The 20,866-nt window shown below is 40.0% G+C and overlaps 1 protein-coding gene across 1 annotated transcript in view; it reads right to left on the bottom strand.

Moving 5' to 3' along the window:
* phf3 (PHD finger protein 3) overlaps positions 1–20,866 on the bottom strand; it is a 133,952-nt gene that overhangs the window by 71,528 nt on the left and 41,558 nt on the right. Inside the window, exon 5 of the mRNA XM_041187764.1 lies at positions 16,290–16,665. Within this exon, the coding sequence (XP_041043698.1) occupies positions 16,290–16,665 (376 nt within the window). The remainder of the gene's footprint in view (positions 1–16,289; positions 16,666–20,866) is intronic.

The following is a 20,866-nucleotide window of genomic DNA, read 5'->3' as shown; positions in this document are numbered from 1 at the left end:
CTTGCAATAAAATCCGGATAACATTCAGGCTTACACTAATAAGTGGTAAATAACAGTTGTTCCACAGAAGTACCAGGCATTGATGACCTCCAACAAGAGACCATCTCGCTTTGACTTTCAACAGCATTACAATTACTGAAATCACCCTTCCCTCGCCCCAACATCATCTTGAGGGTCACTAGTGCCAGTAAACCTAACTGGATCAGCTATATAAACAACGTAGCTACAAGAGCAGGTCAGAGGCTGGGCACTGTGATGAGTAACTCAGCTCCTGAGTCCCCAGAGCCTGTCCTTCACCTACAAGGCACAAGTCAGGAGCGTGATGGAATAATCCCCACTTGTCTGGATGAATGCAGCTCCAACAACTCAAGAAGCTCGATAACATCCAGGACAAAGTAGCCCGTTTGATCAGCATCCCATCCACCAGCTTAAACCTTCAATGTCTCTACACCACTTGAACACAGAGTCTGCAGTATGTACCATTTATAAAACGTACTGCAGCAAGTAGCAAGGCTTCTTCAACAGTACCTTCCAAACATGTGACTTCCACCACCCAAAAGAACAAGGGCAGCAGGTGCATGGAAACACCATCACCTTCAAGTTCCCCTCCAAGGCACATGACATCCTGATTTAAAACTATATCCCTTTTCCTTCACTGCCTCTGGGTGAAAATGCTGGAACCTGACAGCACTATGGGTGTACAGAAACTCTCAGACTACAGCAGTTCAAGGTAGCAGTACACCACCACTTTTTCAAGGGTAATTAGGAATGAACCATAAATGCTGCCCTAGCCAGCAATACCCAGATCTCAAAAATGAAGTTAAAAAAAGCTTGAAGAATTCACTTTTCTCAGGGATGAGAGAAACTAAAGCATGTTAAGACAACTTTTATCCACTGTGAACAATGTGCTGGGAAATGTAGGCTGCTGTACTATGGCAAGAAATGATTCCTAAGTGATAAAAGTCTGATTAAACAATAGGTTGAGCAACATTTTTGCAATAATTTAAAAAGTCATAATCTGAAACTAATGGAAATGTATTCCTCAATTTAAGAGCCAAACTCTATTTTCAGCCAAGAAAGTTTTAGCTCCTGAACTCTGAATAAGCCAATTTGCAGGTCAGAGGAAAATCTCATTGATAGTATTGGTTACTTAGCCGGGTGGGGGTGAGGATCAAATAACTTCACCTTGAAGTTGCGGCAAAGCTCTGCGGGATGAGATGTCACAAATTCTGGGTCAGTTCAAAAGCGAAGGCGTTTGTACTGATAACTGAAATGAGGGATGGACAGGCATTTTTAAACTAATGCTTGAGTAAATATACTAGGGAAAAAATTTCCCCCCCTGTTGGTGGGGAAGTGCAGGAGCGGGCTCGCCTCTAAACTGTGCCCCCATTTTACGTGGGCAGGCCAATTAAGGCCCACCCACTGTGACGTCCGCCAAGAAGCGCTATGCACTCCCTGTGCAGGATTGGTTGCGGGTGGTGGGGGGAGTATTCCCTCAGCCGGGAATGATCTCCCTGAGGCTAAATGCTGTCTCAGGGAGATTGGCTCCGAATTTAAAATTGTAATATGGATGATAGGAAAATTTCCTTGACATGTCCCTGTCACATGAGTTGGGACATGTTCATAACTTTTTTTGAAACCTTTAATAAAAATTTAAATACTCTCATGAACCTCATCACAACCATGGATGAGGTTTCATGCTTTTTCTGAAACCCGCCAGGGCTCCCGAACTGCCCACCAACCTTAAGGTTGAACGGGCAGGTCCATTAATGATTTTAATTACTTTCTCAATGGTCTCAATAGGCTGTTGACAGGTCAGTGGGCACACAGCTGACCCGAAAACAGAAATGGCAAGAGTGATGTCGGGAGTTCCACCCGACGTCATCCTGCGTCATTTTAGGTCGGCGAGTGGGCCCTGACCCTGCTTGCCGACGGGAAAATTATTCCCTAAGATCCACAGTGATGATCAGATCTTGCTTTGCTGCTTCAGAAGTAGAATTAAAGGGTGGGAAAGTATTGGTGGGTTGGCAGAGTAAATTTTTAAGTGGGTTGAAGAAAGGTGGTGGGGTCAGTGGCAGATATTTATTTAGATAATGGAGAGAGGAACAGACATTTTTAACATGTTGTTATACAATTACAGTTCAGTGTGGGTCACAGGACCATTTTAAACAGTTCAGGAGTCTCACAGAGGTAAAATTGTTTTTGAAACTATTTTGCTTGAGGGATGATTTTAGTTTATGACAGAGTCCGAGAGCCTGTTAAGGAGGCATTTTTGGGAATTAACAGGATTACTTGCAGTTTCTGATGTCTGGAAGGCTGGGGTACAACAGCCTTTTAAAATGCTATGCTTACAGCACATCTGCAAGCATAGCTCAGTTAGAATATTTCAAACACTCACCATTTTTAATGTATTGAAATTATAGTTAAAAAGGAATGATAATCATACAAAGGTACTTCTGCCTTCAACTTGCAATGTTTCTAGCATTGGCTCAATACTAAGACTGCATTTCGTCTTTTAGTACATTTACTTTACAGAAAAACTTCCAAGAACAGGTGTAATATCTATTTCCATTCCTGAGGCCACTAAATAATCCCCTTGCTCTTCTTTGAATAGTGCCATGAATATTTTACTCCCAACTGAACAGGCTCACAAGTCTTGATATAACTAGTCTATGATAATGTAGCAGCCTGACAGTGTTCAGCCCTGGAGTGCTACTTGAATCCAGAACTCCCAATTCAGAAATGAGTGCTTATACTGAGCTAAGCTGATAGTGTTCGAGAAAATGCCCCGTGTCTATACTGGTTCTAAATCATCCAGTTTCACTTTAAAATTACTATATTGCAAAATCTTTCAGGTTTTATAGTTTTAAAGTGCAATCAGCAACCATTTGGCTTGCATTAGAAGCAAGACTTTGTGGAAGATAAAGTCTGACACAAAACTTTGAGCATTTCCTGTAGTATAAATGCAGCTGTTAACTTTAGAAACAAAAAACAAAAACCCTGGTACCCACTATTTGCCATTCAAACTTTAATCAGCAGAAATAAATTCTTCAGCTCTTCTCCAGTTAAAAACTGCAATAGTTGAAGACCAAAGCTTCACATATTTAGTGAACTATACATGCTCAGATCTGTCTTTGTTACAATTTTACAGAAATGTAAGTGAGGGTTTTGCAAAAACTGTTCATTCAAATGCCAAAATCAGACTGTTCAAACTTCAAGGGGTGAAATTCAATTTTTTGTAAGTATTCAAGGTAAGTTAGAAATGAATTAGGCAACTGTTAGGGTGAACTGGAGAGTGAAACTGAAGAGTGTTAGATGGAGATGTTTCTTTTGCCTGTGATAGTTTGTGCAAAAATCTAAGGCAAATGAGCTGATCATTCCAAACAATTACAAGTGTTTATCCTCAAATCAGTCACATAGGTGCCAAAAGCAGCTCGAAAACAAGTTACATTTTTCTCAAAAAAAAACACATTCTGGAGTATCCAAGCTGATAGCCATGAAGATTTATTTTCTTCAAGAGCAGCACAGCTATTTCTTTAACATAAGGGGATGATCTCTTGTTGTGATCACATTAAGCAGCTTTGAGCATTCCTGTCACAACACTGACAGAACTAATCAGGACTTGCCAGGGATGAAGTAATGATGAGTTTACTTAAGGTAATGTCATGGAGCTTTCTATATATAGGAATTTACTACAGGCACTAACCGTGTGGGCAAGTTGCAGAACCCAGTTTATACTCTGTAACATTGAAAACTTTTAATTTTATTTGCATGCTTGTGGCATAATGCAGAAAAGGAATCTGCATGCTCTTACAGCCATTAATATCCACAAAAATTGGAAGAAGTGGCATTAAATCATTAGTATAATAAATTGCAAAGTTCAGACTGGAGTCAGTCAATCATGTTCACTGGAGAGTGCAAACCCAGCTTCCCAAGTCTTATCCTGCAAATTATATTTTTAGATATTTACTGTATAGTAATTTTGAATTGCCTTAGGATGTTTTCTATGTTAAAGGCACAAAACAAATGTAAGTTATTGTTGCAGTAATTATTTCTGCCAATGGCTGTAAGCAAACTTTTCATATTTCTGCAACTCATTTTTTTGTCTATTAAAGGGAGCTAACCAGTTTATTAAATAAATAGGTTAATGCTGCTATCAAAAATAGCGAAGTAAGGAACATAACCAGGAAACTTCACTTGCTTTTATTTCCAAGTCATTTCTCGTTCATTTTTTAAAAAAAACTTTTACATACACAGATTATTAAGCATTGGAAAGAGAAAAATACAGCCTAATATTTCGGTACGACTTTTTCAAATCAGAACTTGGTTTGCAAACTGTTTGGATGAGACTGAATAAACCATAACCCTCCTTCAGCTCTGCTTTTGTATTCTATACGTTGTGCAAAAAAGGAAAGCCTTCCATACGCCTTCTTTACCACCTCATCTCCCTGTCTTGCCACCTTCAGGGACCAGTGGGCATGCACTCCAAGATCTCTCACTTCCTCTACCCCTCCCAATATCCTCTTGTTTATTCAGTATCCCCTTGCTTTGATTGCCCTCCCAAAATGCATAACCTTACGCTTCTCCGGATTGAATTCCATTTGCCACTTTTTCACCCACTCAACCAAACCATTGATATCAGTCTGGAGCCCCCAGCTAACCTCTTCACTATCAAATACACAATCGATTTTTGTGTCATCTGCAAATTTCCCAATCATGCCTCCCGCATTTAAGTCCAAATCATTAATATATACCACAAACAGCAAGGAGCCCAACACTTAGCCTTGTGGAACACTGCTGGAAACCGCTTTCCATTCACTAAAACATCTGTCGATCATTACCCTTTGTTTCCTGAACTACTATAGATCGCCGATTTAATTATTTTTAAATCAAACTGAAACAAAGAGACATGTTTCCAGTTGGAATTATTTCACTCATTGCAAGGCATGTAGAATTAGTATTGCCACTTGCATTAAACCACATTTTGTAAAAGCTATTGATTTGAGCCCTGTCCAGACCAATAATTTTTAAAAAGAGACTTGAGTTTCCAAGGGGCTAATGCAAAGAATCACAACAAGATTTCAAGGCTTTTACTGTAACAAACAAACTAAAATCAACATTAACTAAATATTAATTAGTAGGCAACTAATATACTAAACTACAGAAAAGGTATTCCTATTAACTTACAAGCAAAAACTCCACATTTTTACATTACACTGCACTCTCATCAGAAATGTAGTCTCGTGTTTAAAGCCCGAAGCTCTTCACCACTTTAACAGGATCTCTTCTCCATGCCCCACCAGGATGAATCTTAAACAAAGTCCCCTTCATTGAATCTTGCATGTAATCGAATGGACTTCCAGTAGCAAGGCACTCTGTTAATTTGGTAAACATCTAGCTAGCAAAGGAAGAAGCTGGAGCCAGTCTGTCTTCAACATATGTAATACTGGGTTTTATGAATAAATCCAAGCGCTGACTACTTTTCTCTTCCACATAATTTTCCCCTCCACAGGTGGAAAATGGTTCTTATTTATGCGCCCTAACCTTTCCCCATTTAGTATCAGCTGCTCCCAATCACAAATAGAGTATGTACTCAATTGTCTCAGCATCTGCAACATTAACAGATTCTAAAGAAAAAAAATGAGTACATGTTCACAGAAATTAAAAAAAACTGAAGAGAAATAAATCTTATACTTCCAAGACTGATATCGTGAGGCATTCTTCTTCTAAGACTCTCAATAACATTTCACTGGAAGCATTTCTTTTGGTAAAAGTTAGACAATTAATGGCTTGCATATACCCATTTAAGTTTGGAGATTTTTTTCCTCCAACATTTGTTTCGAACTCAAGACATCAATTTTTAATCTCTTCACATTCACACATTTTGTGGAATACACATTAACCCAAAGGGAATGATTGTCCGCTTAACATTCAATAGGTATGGTTTCTTCGGCATCTCCTTGATATAGAATTTCCCCTAATATCTTTGATAAAAAAAATGCTATGTCAATGCCTCAACAAGTGCAAGATTTACAGTAGCCAGAATACTTTTTTACTATTCCCATGAGAAAGAAAAATTCCAAGGGAAGGGCCCACCATCCGTGGTTAACTAAAAGTGTTAAGGACAGTGTCAAACATAAAGAAAAACTATATAATTATGCAAAAACAGGTGGCAGGTCAGAAGATTGGAAGGAATATAAAGAACAGCAAAGAATGGCAAAAAGATTAATAAGGAGGGAAAAATTAGAGTATCAGAGAAAACTAGTTAGTAATATAAAGACGGATAGTAAGAGCTTCTATAGATACTTACATAAGAGGAGAGATAAAGTGAGCTTTGGTCCTATAGAAAGTGCGTCTGGGGAACTGACTATGGAAAGTAGGAAGATGGCTGATGAATTAAAAATGTACTTTGCTTCGGTTTTCACTATAGAGGGAACAAGTAACATTAGCTGTAAATCAGGAGATAGAAGGGAGGGAGGAACTCGGGAAAAGTACAATCACCAGGGAAGTGGGATTAAGCAAATTGTTGGAGCTGCGGGGTGACAAATCCCTAGGCCTGGATGGACTTCACCCTAAGGTCTTGAAAGAAGTGGCTAGTGAGCTAGCTGATGCATTGGTTTTAATTTTACAAAATTCATTAGCTAGGCAATTCAGCACCTCAAGCCTGCCCCGCCTTTCAATGCAATCATGGCTGATCTCATTTCGGCCTCAACTCCAATTTCCCGCCCTCTCCCCATAACCTTTCAACCCGTTACTAATTAAAAATCTGTCTATCTCCTCCTCAAATTTATTCAGCATCCCGGCATCCATTGCACGGAGGTAGTGAATTCCACAGATTCACGACCCTTTGAGAAAAGTAATTCTCCTCATCTCTGATTTAAATCCACCACTCCTTAACCTAAAACTTTGGCCTCTCATTCTAGAATGCTCCACAAGGGGGAAACATCCACTCCATGTCTACTTTGTCTATCCCCTTAAGCATCTTAATATACCTCAATATGATCTCCTCTCATCCTTCTAAACTCTAGTGAGCACAGGCCTAAACTGCTCAATCTCTCCTCATAAGACAAGCCCCGCATCTCTGGAATCAATCTAGTGAACCTCCTCTGAACTGCCTCCAGTGCAACTACATCCTTCCTCAAGTAAGGAGACCAAAACTGTGCATAGTACTCCAGTTGCAGTCTCACCAATGCCTTGTACAGTTGCAACAACACTTCTCTATTTTTATACTCTATTCCTTTAGCAATAAATGCCAAAATTCCATTTGCCTTCCTGATTACCTGCTGTCCCTGCATACCAGCTTTTAGTGATTCATGCACAAGGACATCCAGATCCCTCTGCATTGAAGCATTCTGAAGTTTCTCTCCATTTAAATAATAAGTCGCCTTTTTATTCTTCTGACCAAAATGGATAACCTCACACTTATCCACGTTAAACTCCATCTGCCAAATTTTGGCCCATTCACCTAACCTGTCCAATATCCATTTGTAAATTTCTTATTTCTTCATTGCAACTTACTTTCCCACATATTTTGGTGTCATCTGCAAATTTAGCTATAGTACCTCCTATCCCTGAATCCAAGTCATTAATATAGATTGTAAATAGTTGGGGGCCTAAGGACCAAACCCTGTGGCGCGCCGCTGATTACAGCTTGCCATCCAGAAAAAGACCCATTTATCCTGACTCTCTGCTTTCTGTTGGTTAGCCAATCCTCTATCCAAACTAATATATTACCCCTAACTCCATGTGATCTTATCTTGTGTATTAATCTTTTGTGCAGCACCTTATCAAAGGCCTTCTGGAAGTCCAGATATACATCTACAGGATCCCAATTATCCACTTTGCTTGTCACATCTTCAAAGAACTCTAGCAAATTAGTCACACATTTTACTCTTCATAAAACCATGCTGACTCTGATGGATTGCATTTTGACTTTCCAAATGCCACATTACTACTTCCTTAATAATGGATTCCAACAATTTCCCAACGACAGACGTTAAACTAACTGATCTATAGTTTCCTACTTTCTGCCTCCCCCCTTTTTGAATAAGGGTGTTATATTAGCATTTTTCCAATCCACTGGAACTTTCCCTGAATCCAGGAATATTATAGCCAATGCATCCACTATCTCCGCTGCCACTTCCTTTAAGACCCTGGAATGTAGGCCATCAGGTCCTGGGGACTTGTCACCCTTTAATCCCAATAATTTGCTCAGTACTTTTTCTCTAGTGATGGTGATTGTTCTAAGTTCCTCTTTCTCTATACCCTCTGTACTACCTATTACTAATGGGATGGTACTCGTGTCCTCCATCGTTAAAACTGAGGCAAAATATTAATTAAGCATCTCTGCCATTTCTGCATTCCCCACTATTAACTCCACAGTCTCATCCTCCAAGGGACCAACATTCACTTTAGCTACTCTCTTTCCTTTTATATACTTGTAGAAGCTTTTGCTATCAGTTTTTACATTTTGCGCTAGTTTTCCTTCATAATTTACCTTTGCTCTTTTTATTTTTTCGTAATCCTTTGTTGATCTTTAAGAGTTTCCCAATCTTCCAGTCTGCCACTGACCTTTGCAATTTGATATGCCTTAGTTTTTGCCTTAATGTTATCTTTAACATCCTTGCTTAGCCATGGATGCTTTTTTCCCCCTCTTACCATCTTTCTTCCTCTTTGGAATATATTTTACTTGGGAGGAATTGAATATTTCCTTAAATATTTGCCACTGTTCATCAACTATCCTACCTTGTTGTCTTCCTGTCCAGTCCACTAGGGCCAAATCTGCCCTCATGCCTACGTAGTTACCTTTGTTTAACTCCAGAACACTAGTTTCTTGCTCTCAAACTGAACTTGAAATTCTAGCATGTTATGATCACTTTTCCCTAGAGATCCATTACGATGAGATCATTAATTAATCCCACCTCATTACACAAAACCAAATCCAGAACAGCCTGCTCCCTGGTTGGTTCCACAACATATTATTGCAAGAAACAATTTCTAATACACTCTATAAACTCTCCCTTGAGGCAACCTTTGCCAATTTGATTAGTCCGGTCTATGTGCATTTTAAAATCACCCATGATTATTGCCGTGCCTTTCTTACATGCTCCCAGTATTTCTTGGTTTACACTGTGCTCTACTGAACTATTGCTTGGGGACCTCTAGATTACTCCCACCACGGACTTCTTTTCCTTGCTATTTCTTATTTCTACCCAGGCTGACTCTACGTCTTGCTTTCCAGTGCCTATATTATTCCTCACTATAGCACTGATCTCTTCCTTTACTAACAAAGCTCCACCACCTCCTTTTTCTTCCTGCCTATCCTTCCGAAACACTGAGTATCCTTGGATATTCAACTCCCAAACCAGTTCTCCCTGTAACCACTTCTCAGTAATCGTCACCCAAATCATACTTATTTATCTCTATTTGCGCTGTTAACTCATTAGTTTTATTCCAAATGCTACGCGCATTCAGATACAAAGCCTTTAAGTTTGCCCTATTGTCAATTTTCCCTGCTCTTATATGATTATTTGGTGCACACACTCTGTCCCTTCCTTTCACTTTTTGGTAAAAATCAGCCTTGTCACTAACCTGCACTCTTACCCTCTCCTTAAGCTTTGATTTTTTATATTTCCATGCATCTGAACACCCCCCCCCCAACGATTTAGTTTAAATCCCTATCTACAACCTTAGTAATGCGATGCGCCAGGACACTGGTCCCAGCATGATTCAAGCAGAGCCCATCCGAACGGAATAGCTCCCTCTTTCCCCAGTACTGGTGCCAATGTCCCATGAATTCAAACCCATTTCTCCCGCACCAATCTTTGAGCCACATATTTATCTCTTTAATCTTATTCACCCTATGCCAATTAACTCGTGGCTCAGGTAATCCGGAGATTATTACCTATTTGGTTCTGCTTTTTAATTTAGTCCCTAGCTGCTCGTATTCCCTTAGCAGAACTTCTTCCTCATTCTACCTATATCGTTGGTACCTATGCGGACCACGACAACTGGATCATTCCCCTCCCATTCCAAGTTCCTCTGCAGCGCAGATGAGATATCCTTAACCCTGGCACCTGGTAGGCAACACAGCTTTTGGGACTCTCAATCCTGGCTACAGAAAACAGTATCTATTCCCTTACTATACTATCCCGATTACAACTACATTTCTCTTTTCTCCCCCAACTTGAATGGCTCCCTGTACCACGGTACTATGCTCAGTTTGCTCATCCTCCCTACAGTCCCTGCTCTCATCTACACAGGGAGCAAGAATCTCAAACCTGTTGGATAAGGGCAAGGACCGAGGCTCCTGCAGTGCTACTTCCTGGATCCCTCTACCTGCCTCACTTATAGTCACACCCTCTTGTCCCTGACCACTGGCCGAATTTAAGGTAGTTAGTCTAAGGGGTGTGACTGTCTCCTGAAACACAGCGTCCAGGTAACTCTCCCTCCCTGACGTGTTGCAGTGTCCGAAGCTCAGACTCCAGCTCATCAATGCTGAGGCGGGGTTCCTCGAGCAACCAACGTTTGCTACAGATGCAGTCGCTAGGAACCACAACGGGGTCCACCAGCTCCCACATCATGCAGCTACAACACATCGCCAGCCCTGCATCTCTACTTTATTTAATTAGTTTTTCAATTTGTTTTTAAATTTCTTACTGGTCTTTAGTTTATCAATCTGTAAAATTTCCTATTTACCTTTAATTTGAAAGCAAGTTAGAATAGAGGTTCAAAACACATTTTTTAAAATCAACTGAAACTCACTCTCTCTGCTGAGTTGAAGCTGAAGTGTTAGGCCTCCGATCCTAGGGGCCAGTAGTCACCTTTAAATCTGAAATCAACTTAGAATAGGTAGTTCAAACTAACAGTTACTTACCAATAAACTTACAGTTTTCCTGTGATGTCACTCTTTGTTTTTTTTCACTCGGCGACGGTGACTACAGAGGACACTCTTCCCAGTCTGCTTCACGGCGATGGTGACTGCAGAGGACATTCTTCCCAGACGGCTTCATGGCAACAGTGACTGCAGAGGACACTCTTCCCAGACTTCAAACTTGCAAGTTGGTCTGTCTTACACAACATCTCGTCAATTATTGCATGATTCCTCGCACATAAACCATTGCTGAACAGGGTCTCAGCTGAAGTATTCATGACTACAATATTCAAATTTCAATTGTCACATTAAGGCGTAACTTACTCAATAAGAGTTTCATATTCTCTATCACCTACTCCAGCATCCCTCAGCAGAGCTTTTACTTTCTGTGATGAAGGGTGTACGTATTGTTTGTATAATTTCCAAATAATTATCTTCCTGTCATCCTGACTCTTATCCCCGAAGCCAACAATACTGCCTGGACTTCTGCTTTCCTCAATGGTATGCAGTAAAGCAATGATCGAGTGAAATGTAAATTCATGGCTTTCCTGGATACAAGTGTTTTGTCATTTTCATATGTAGTTTCATCGGCACTTTTCTTATTGAGGATTTGCTCAACAATAAAGGTATCTCACTGGAGACCACATCAGAGCTAACAACAAGACTTGTTCCAGTAATTTTGCATGGGATGACCACTCTTTTTAAAGACATTAGCTTATTGTTGTCACCAAACATAAAGCAGGTGGAGCTTTCATACTTTTTACCTTTATGCCAATCTTCCTTGTCAAGAGGTTTCAAGTAGCAATTGAGTCAATCGACCCTACACACTTCCAACTGCAACCGTACAACCGCTTCCCAACACTGCACAGTTGAACAAATCAGCAACCAAAACACTCATTACCGGGCTCAGACTTCTACTAACCAATTCAATTTCTTCAAGCTGATCAATCTTATTGTCTTCAGTGTCAGAATTCTCCATATCATGCGTTACCCCAAAGACTCGATTTTTTCACTTTGGGCAATTCGTTGTGTGATGATATTTAGAATCACAATTACACCTGTTAATCATTCCTTGTGCATTTCCAGGATTCACACACCTATGGTTGTTATCCCAGTCCTGCTTTCTGTCTTGACTCACAAATCGGCTGAAAATGCAACTTTCCTCAGACGTCTGTCAGGAACCGCGTCTCTGACTCCATCGAGTATCCAGGTTGTCTTGAAATTCAGCAACCACAGAGTCCTCTATTCTTTGTATCACTGCAGAGTTGCCTGTTTGTGACCTTATAGCAGCTAGGAACCATTGCTTTCCCAAAAATTTTTTTAGCACAGCAGCCATTTGGCCAAAAAGAAAATCTTCGCCATGAAATTGAATCCCTGTTAGTATCAGAGGTCTGCTTATATGTGAGATGTGCACAATCCAGTAACTTGAATGCAAGCACAGGCTAAGGGATTGCTACGTCAAACTTTGTCAATCTTTTATACACCCTATCAAAGTCTATAATATGCTCTTCCATGGACTGATTGTCTGTCACCTTAAATTTATCAAAAGTTGACCACATTTAAGCTTTGAACAAATCATCTCCCTTGTAAATCCTGTCCATAAATTGTAATCAAAGAGCTAATCCCTCTTCAGTATCCAAGTCACCCACATCCAGCTCCAAAAATACTTTACTTCTAACCTTACTTTTTCCTGGGTAGTGACAAAGTCAAAGCCATGCCTTGCTTCCCCTTGGATAATGAGGTAACCCAAGTCCACATTTCCACCTCATTTTTCCAATGCCCATATGGCTCAGAGTCCAAAAATAAACAGTGGATGGTCAAAGTTTGAAAATTTGAATCGGGTCTCAGCCATTTCACAACAGAGGCTGCGGGGAACAGTGTATCTGTCAAAAGGGAGATGCAAAAATCCCTTATTCAGCTTCCAACCTCCACACATCAATGTTAATCCTCCGCTCCCACGTTAATTCGCTGAACATCCATCTGGCAAAGGAAGAAGCTGCAGCCAGTCTGTCTTCAACTAGGTTTATTCACAAAACACAGTATAACATAAGTACAGACTACTTTTCATGTCCACATAGTTCCACCCTCCACACGTGGAAACTGGTTTTTACATATATGCCCTAATCTTTCCCCAATTATTATCAGCTGCTCCTAATCACAACTAGAGCACACACTCAATAGTCACAGCATTTGCAACATAAACACTCACTGGCAACTCCTTGGTCCAACTCTCCACAAGCCACGTCTCTTCAAACAGAAAATCTGTACTCACTAGCACTCTGGTTTGTGATTAACCCCAAAACAGTCCTTTTCTTATCCTGGGAATAGCAGCACCTGTTGAACGCCGTCTACCCCAAGTCTTTGTCTGACTGACTAAGAGTCTGAGAGTCTGTAGGCAGCAAGGGCAGCCGCCTCCTCTTTTCTGATTTGAGTTACTATCTTCCTAACAAGGTCACATGGGTTTGTCTCCAAGCAGATTTCGTTGGAAGTTACATCCCACTCTCCAAACTACTCCATTTTACCTCGAATTAAAGAAGACAGTTTAAAACATAACTGTCTTATAAAGTGCTGCATTCAGAATACTAGAAATTATCTACTCTTGAGTTAGAGGCTGTGCTAAGATACAAAACATAATTATAGGAAATGCATCCTATAAGTTAAAAAAAAGACCTTCTACAACATTCCTGATGAGCCAGACGATATAGCATTTTAGAACTGAAAGGAGAAAAAATGGCACTAAGCAGACCACAATTAAGTTCAAGAGATTAGAACTGACCAAACCAGAATTAAACAAGCAGGGGCTTCACATTGTGCAGAAGTAGAATCACAGATGGTGGTAATAACAGAGCAGCTCAGTGACCTGCCAACTGAAAACTCAACTGTGGAGGGGGAATAGCTCAAAGATAAATGAAAAATGAACCTAATGTGCACAGAAGGGAAAAGGTACAAGAAAGAAGTAAAACATAATGGCAAGTTGACTTGAGCAACTCGCACTACAGCATCACCTGCTTTTCAGAGGACTGGTAGGTAAGGAAAACCAAGTAAAACTTAATAGAAGACATTACTAAATGTCACAAGGATGACACAGTTAATAGACATGACAAACGGCAAGTCTCAAACATTTCATATATTTTTTTAGCTAAAATAATATGGTGAAAGGTCTCGTGAATCCAACAGAACTGTAGTTCTAGGTAACATTTTTGACATTACCATTAAATGACTAAATCAGAACAATGGTAGAGTACTTTGTATTAAGTGACAGCCCCAAACTATGCCTCAATCATTCCCAGTATTCAGTTCTTAAAAAGACTGCAGCCTTCCAGAAGCTGGAAACATGAAATGATCAATAACAACCCATGAGATCTGCATCTGACATCTATTAATTCAAAGGGAAATTCAAATTGCAAAAATAAATGCATATGACAGTATGCTTCTCCATTTTATAAAGCTGCTAAAAGTAAGTGGCAGATATAGATAGTGTAAGTATCAACGGCATGATAAATTCAGCAAAGAGACCATGATAAGGGCAGATGTAGACAATGATGGAGGTAAATGGTCTTTGTGAGGAAAGGCTATAGGATATGGTTTCCTAGGCAATACCAAGCAGATTCCTAAAAATACAGTACTTTGGAGCCATTACCTAGCATATTCCTTTAAAAGTAGATTAAAAAGTTGTGGCTAAAATTACCTCTTTAGAATTACACAACTAGCTTTTTCAGTAAATCTAAGTACATTTTATCAACTTCATAGTGTTTAAAAAACAAAGAGCTAAATCCGATCAATCTACGGTCATTATCCGAATGCTGACATGAGCTTTCTGTAATACCGCACAGCATATCTAACATATATTGGGGGTCCTAGAGGTATTGGTTCCCATTCTTCCTTTCCTAAAAATGTTTCTGGCTGGCAGCTAGGGAACTGAATGGCATGTGTGGTGTTCACATTCAAAGCCTTAACATAATCACCGTATGCTTGGAATAATCAATAACTGACTACCAAAGAAAACCATTTACTCAAACTTACACAAGTTCACTAAAGTTTCTCTCCATTCTCCATCCCCTCCTGGAACTTTCTCCAAAGCAAGCACTCTATCAATTCTGAATAATCGATTTATAATTAAAGCAATAAAAAGTACCATAGCTCAACTGTTCGGAAACTTGCACTGTTAAAGAAAAAAAGGCAATAAAAATAGAGCAATAAAGTTCAACTGCATCAGAACAGCAGAAAAGCAGTTTATTTGAACCTACAACAAAATTGCAGTAGCCTCTTCTTCTGGAAGTTTCTGCATAAGCTACATTTTGAAGATCAGATCACCTCCAAAATGAGTGCTGTTTCACACGCTGAGACTCTACTAAAGGCAACTGCCATTTGCTTCTGTAGTGCAAGCTACTGAGCCAAACAGATCTGTACAGAGCATTCATGCCAATGGGAAATGTATTTGGTGTCAAGGCAAAAAGCTGCTGACCAAATCACTTTGCTGTTAATGTAATCAGCCAAACAGCCAGTCCAAATCCTCACAGTTCAATTGCACATGAGTTCAAAACCAGCCATAACAATCAAAGTTTAGTTTTAGTGTATTAGGTGTTGTTCTGCTGGAAGAAATGGTCACATCACAACTGTTGCTTTCTGGCCACTCAATGTAGAATATCAAAGGCCCTTGATCAATATAAACTTTTTATCACAGTGGAGAATGTGTAATTTTTGAATTGTAAGGGCCTTAAACAGTTCAGAATAATAGAAGCATGGAAATGATTGTCATTACCATGCCTGCAATGCATAAACAATACTATATCCATAATCCAGATCCCACCAATTAAGTGGCTGCAAACTGTCTGTTGAAACAACAAAACTGATCACAACAGACAGTTTTTATGTGAACTGTCGCTGGGGACAATCATTGCAACATTTTGTGCTTACTTCAAAACAAGGCAAGGCCACAATTCAAGTTACAGTCACAGTAGTACAATGTGGTAAGCTAATATTCAAGACACTGTCAGCATTTAATGCAAAAGAAGGACTTAAAATCAAATTCATTCAAAGAACTTACATGATGTTAGACTAGGAAACAGCAGCTGTAACTGAATCACAAGATACACCACAAACTATATTTTCTACTTGTTGTGAAAGGAAGGAATTCCTGTCTAATTTTACTTTGAATTGAATGTGCAATGTCAGCTTGGAGACCAGGAAATTCAGGTCTTTAAGCGTGTGCTTAGTAGCATCATTTTTAAAATTAAGTTCCCAGCAATTTTAAAAAGTCACATTAATAGATGGCACTGAGTAACAAATTTTGAAGCTGAAGTCAAAGATATGGTTTCAATATCCAATGCTAAAAATGATTTTTTAAAAATCTGCAACAGCTGCACTGATCCTAAATGAATTTGAACACAATATACTAATAGAAAAAACATCTTACCTTTCTTAACATTTTGACCTTGTGTTTCTTACTTGGGAATTGCTCAGTCTTTTCTATTATTTCTGTTTTTGATTTTACCCCAGCAGCATTAGTTGTAGTATTTAGTTCTTCTGAACAGATCACCTTTTCACTTTTTAAATGGATTGTGTGTTCATGGAATAATTCAGGCTTTGCTTTTTCCATGTCATTTTGCACACACTGATGTTTTATTGTGTGACTATGATTAACTGATGGAGCCTTTTTGTCTTCCACAGCACAACATTTCAAACAAATATATTCTTTGTCCTCTTTCTCCAGTTGTTGGGCTTGGCTGAGTGTCAGTCCGACACACTCTCCGTGAAACCAATCATCACATCTTCCACACCCTACCATAAACCTGAATACAAACAAAATCTAGGTCAATGAAGGATGAAAAGATGGTTAAAAATGTTTCTCAAAAATATTAGGAAATTCCATTGCTTGCATTCTCAACTAGTACATTCTTAGGAATTTTTTTTTTCTTCTTGACATGTGCTCTAAATGTACTTGTCCCTAATGTGCATCCTCTAGTCATACTTGCTTACTGCTCTTTGGAGTGAAAAGGCTTATGTTTACAGAGCACCTTTCAAAACCTCAGGACATCTTAAAACAGACAATGAAGCACTTCTGGCTTGCAGTCAGGGTTGTAAATGAAAAATACATGGCAGCCAATTTGTGCACAGCCAGGAACATAGGAGCAGGAGTAGGTCATTCAGCCCCATGAGCCTGCTCCGCCATTCAACCAGATCATGGCTGATCATCTACCTCAACATCAATTTCCCACAGTATTCCCGTATCCTTTGATTTCATTAGTATTGAGAAATCTATCGATCTCTGTCTTCAACATATTCAATGACTGAGCTTCCACAGCCCTCTGGGATAGAGAATTCCAAAGATTCACTACCCTCTGCTTGATGAAATTCCTCATCTCAGTCTAAAATGGTTTGCACCTTATTCTGAGGCTGTGTCCCCGGTTCTAGCCCCACCTCCAGCTAAAGGGAACATCCTTTCTGCATCTACCCTGTCTAGCCCCTTAAAAACTTCAAGTTTCAATGAGATCACCTCTCATTCTACTAAACTCTAGAGAATACAGGCCCAGTCTCCTCAATCTCTCTTCACTGGAGAGTCCCGTCATCCTAGGAATTAGTCGGATGAAGCTCCACTGCATTCCCTCTAAGACAAGAATTTCCTTCTTTAGGTAGGGGGGCCAAAACTGTACACAATACCCCATGTGCAGCCTCACCAAGGTTCTTTGCAACTCAAGTCCTCTTGCGATGAAGGCCAACATACCACTGGCCTTCCTAATTACATGCTGCACCTGCATGCTGGCTTTCAGTGGCTTCTGAACAAGGGCACCCAGGTCCCTTTGGAAATCAACACTTCCCAAACTCTCACCATTTAAGAAATGCTCTGCACTTCCATTCCACTTACCAAAGTGGATAACCTCACACTTATCTGCATTATATTCTGTCTGCCAAGTTCTTGCACATTCATTAAGCCTAATCAAATCCCCTTGAAGCCTCTTTGCATCATCCTAACACCACACGTTCCCATGCAAGGTCCCACAAATAGTAATGTGATAATATACAGATCATGTTGACTGGGGGATAAATATTAGCCGGGACAGCAGGGAGACTTCCCTGTTCATCTTTAAAATAGTTCCATGGGATCTTTTACTTCCACCCGAGTGAGTAACTTGTTTTAATACCTCATGCAAAAGTTACATTTTTGAGGAAGTAACATGTGCTTTGGATAAAGGGGAACTGGTGGATGTACTGTACTCAGAATTCCAGAAGGCATTTGATGAAGTGCCACAGCAAAGGTTATTGTGGAAAATAAAAGCTCATTGTATAGGCAGCAACATATTGGCATGAGTAGAGGGTTGGCTGGCTAACGGGAGGCAAAGAGTGGGCATAAATGGTTGGCAAGGTGTAACAAGTGTCGTGCCACAGGGATCAGTGCTGGGACCTCATTGTTTACAATTTAGATAAATGACTTGGATGAAGGGATGGTTGCCAAAATTGCTGATGCCACAAAGATAGGCAGGAAAGTCAGAGGATATAAGGGGACTACTAACAGATATAGATAGGTTAAGTGAGTGGGAAAAAATCTGGCAGATTGAGTATAATGTAGGAAGATGTGAAATTGTCCATTTTGGCAGGAAGAATAAAAGAGAGGCATATTATCTAATTGGTGAGATATTGCAGAGCTCTGAGGTGCAGAAGGGTCTGGATGTCCTAGTGCATGAATCACAAAAGCCTAATATGCAAGTCATTAGGAAAGCTAATAGAATGTTATCATTTATTGCAAGGGGAATTGAATACAAAAGTAGGCAGGTTATGCTGCAGTTGTACAGAACACTAGTGAGACCACATTTGAAGTACTGTGTTCAGTACTGGTCACCTTACTTAAGGATGTAAATGCATTGGAAACAGTTCAGAGAAGGTTCACCAGACTTATGCCTGGAATGGGTAAGCTGTCTTATGAGGAAAGGTTGGACAGGTTAGGTTTGTATCCGCTGGAGTTTAGAAAAGTAAGAAGCGACTTGATTAAAACATATAAGATCCTGAGGGGTGGATGTGAAGAGGATATTTCCTCTTGTGGAAGGACCTAGAACTAAGGGTCACTGTTTAAAAATAAGAGGTTGCCCATTTAAAATAGAAATGAGGTGAATTTTTTTCACTCAGAGGGTCGTGAGTCTTTGGAGCTCTCTTCCTGAAAAGGTGGTGGAAGCAGAGTCTTTGAATATTTTTAAGATAGAGATGGATAGATTCTTGGTAAGCAAGGGAGTGATAGGCTATCGGCAGTAGGTGGAATGCAGATTTCAGGTTACTATCTGGTCAGCCATGATCTTATTAAATGGCAGAGCAGGCATGAGGGACTGAATTGCCTTCTCCTGCTCCTTGTTTGTATGTAGTGCAGCAGAGTTTCAGGGGAAATCTTGTGCTCAAGTCTTTGGGCTAAGATTTGAATCCACAACCTACCGACCCATAGTGAAGAGTGCTACCACTAAGCCATGTTGGCATCTACTAAAATAATAGATTTCTTATTTGCAGTTCACTCAAATGAAATGTACGTAGAAATACACAAGTTACAATTTACAATGAAAGTTACAGTAGATCATTTGGCCCAAGCTGTCATTGTTGGTATTTACCTTCTCTACAAGCAGAGTCTCGACACTGTGATCCCAACCATATTTATCTTCCTTGATCCATATACCTTTCTCTTCCTCCACTCATCCAACTGAATCAGAATGCTAACATAGCTTCTGCCTTATGACCAATGCAGTTGGTAAAGCGGAGTTATTTTAAAAGTCACAGAGGGAAACTTTAAACAACTGTCATAACCAATTATTTTAAGTGTTATGTTTGAGATGCGACTCTAAACTCAGGAATCAGACCACTAGTTCTCGAGGTTTTTCATTAAACTAAATGAAACATTTTATTAATTTACACAGGTTAAAATATATGTACACATGGCTACAAATTATTACCATCATAACTTTTAGCAAATTCCAAACTAATCTCTATTAAGGCAACAGCAACCCATAGACTTAACCAAACACCAGACAGGCGTTTCTGCAGCTATAAATGTAACTCCAGGATGGTATGTTGCCTCCCTGGTGCCAGGATCAAGGATGTTGCTGAATGGCTACAGGGCATTCTAAAGGAGGAGGACAAACAAACAGAGTACCAATGACATCGGTAGAAAGAGGGATGAGGTCATGCAAGCAGAATTTAGGAAGCTAGGAAACAGAGTAAAAAACAGGACCTCACAGGTAGTAATCTCTGGATCACTTCCGGTGCCACGCGCTAGTGAGTATAGAAATAGGAGGTTAGCCAAGATGAATGCGTAGCTGGTCAGATGGTGCAGGAGGGAGGGCTTTAGATTTCTGGAACATTGGGACCGTTTCTGGGGGCAGTGGGACCTGTACAAGGCTGACGGGTTGCACCTGAACCGGAATGGGACCAACTTCCTTGCAGGGAGGTTTGCTAGTGCTGTTGGGGAGGGTTTAAATTAACTTGACAGGTGGATGGGATCCTGAGAAGAGGTTCAGCAGGGGGAGATGCACAGCCAAAACTAGAAGATAGAGCAAGTGAGTCTGGAAGGCATAGAAATTATAGGCCAGTTATGGAGCTTGGCAAGGTTGGATCATATTTATTTTAATGCAAGGAGTCTGACGAATAAGGTGGATGAGTTGAATGCACAAATTAACCCATGGAAGTATGATGTCATTGCTGTCACAGAGACATGATTGAGAGAGGAGCAGGATTGGCAGCTCAATATTCCAGGATATCGGGTCTTCAGGTGAGACAAGGAAGGAGGTAAAAGAGAAGGGGGTATCGCAATAATGATCAAGGAATCATTACAGCAGTAAGGAGGGATGACATCTTAGAAGGGTCCTCAAATGAAGCCATATGGGAAGAACTGAAAAACAAAAAAAGAGCAATCACATTGCTGGGAGTGTACTATAGGCCCCCAGACAGTCAGAGAAAAATAGAAGAGCAGATATGTAGGCAAATTTTAGAGTACTGTAAAAATAATAGGGTAGTAATAAT

This window comes from Carcharodon carcharias, chromosome 5 (genome assembly GCF_017639515.1).
Source record: "Carcharodon carcharias isolate sCarCar2 chromosome 5, sCarCar2.pri, whole genome shotgun sequence".
Classification (NCBI taxonomy): Eukaryota; Metazoa; Chordata; class Chondrichthyes; order Lamniformes; family Lamnidae; genus Carcharodon; species Carcharodon carcharias.
This window is presented reverse-complemented; position numbering and strand designations above follow the sequence as displayed.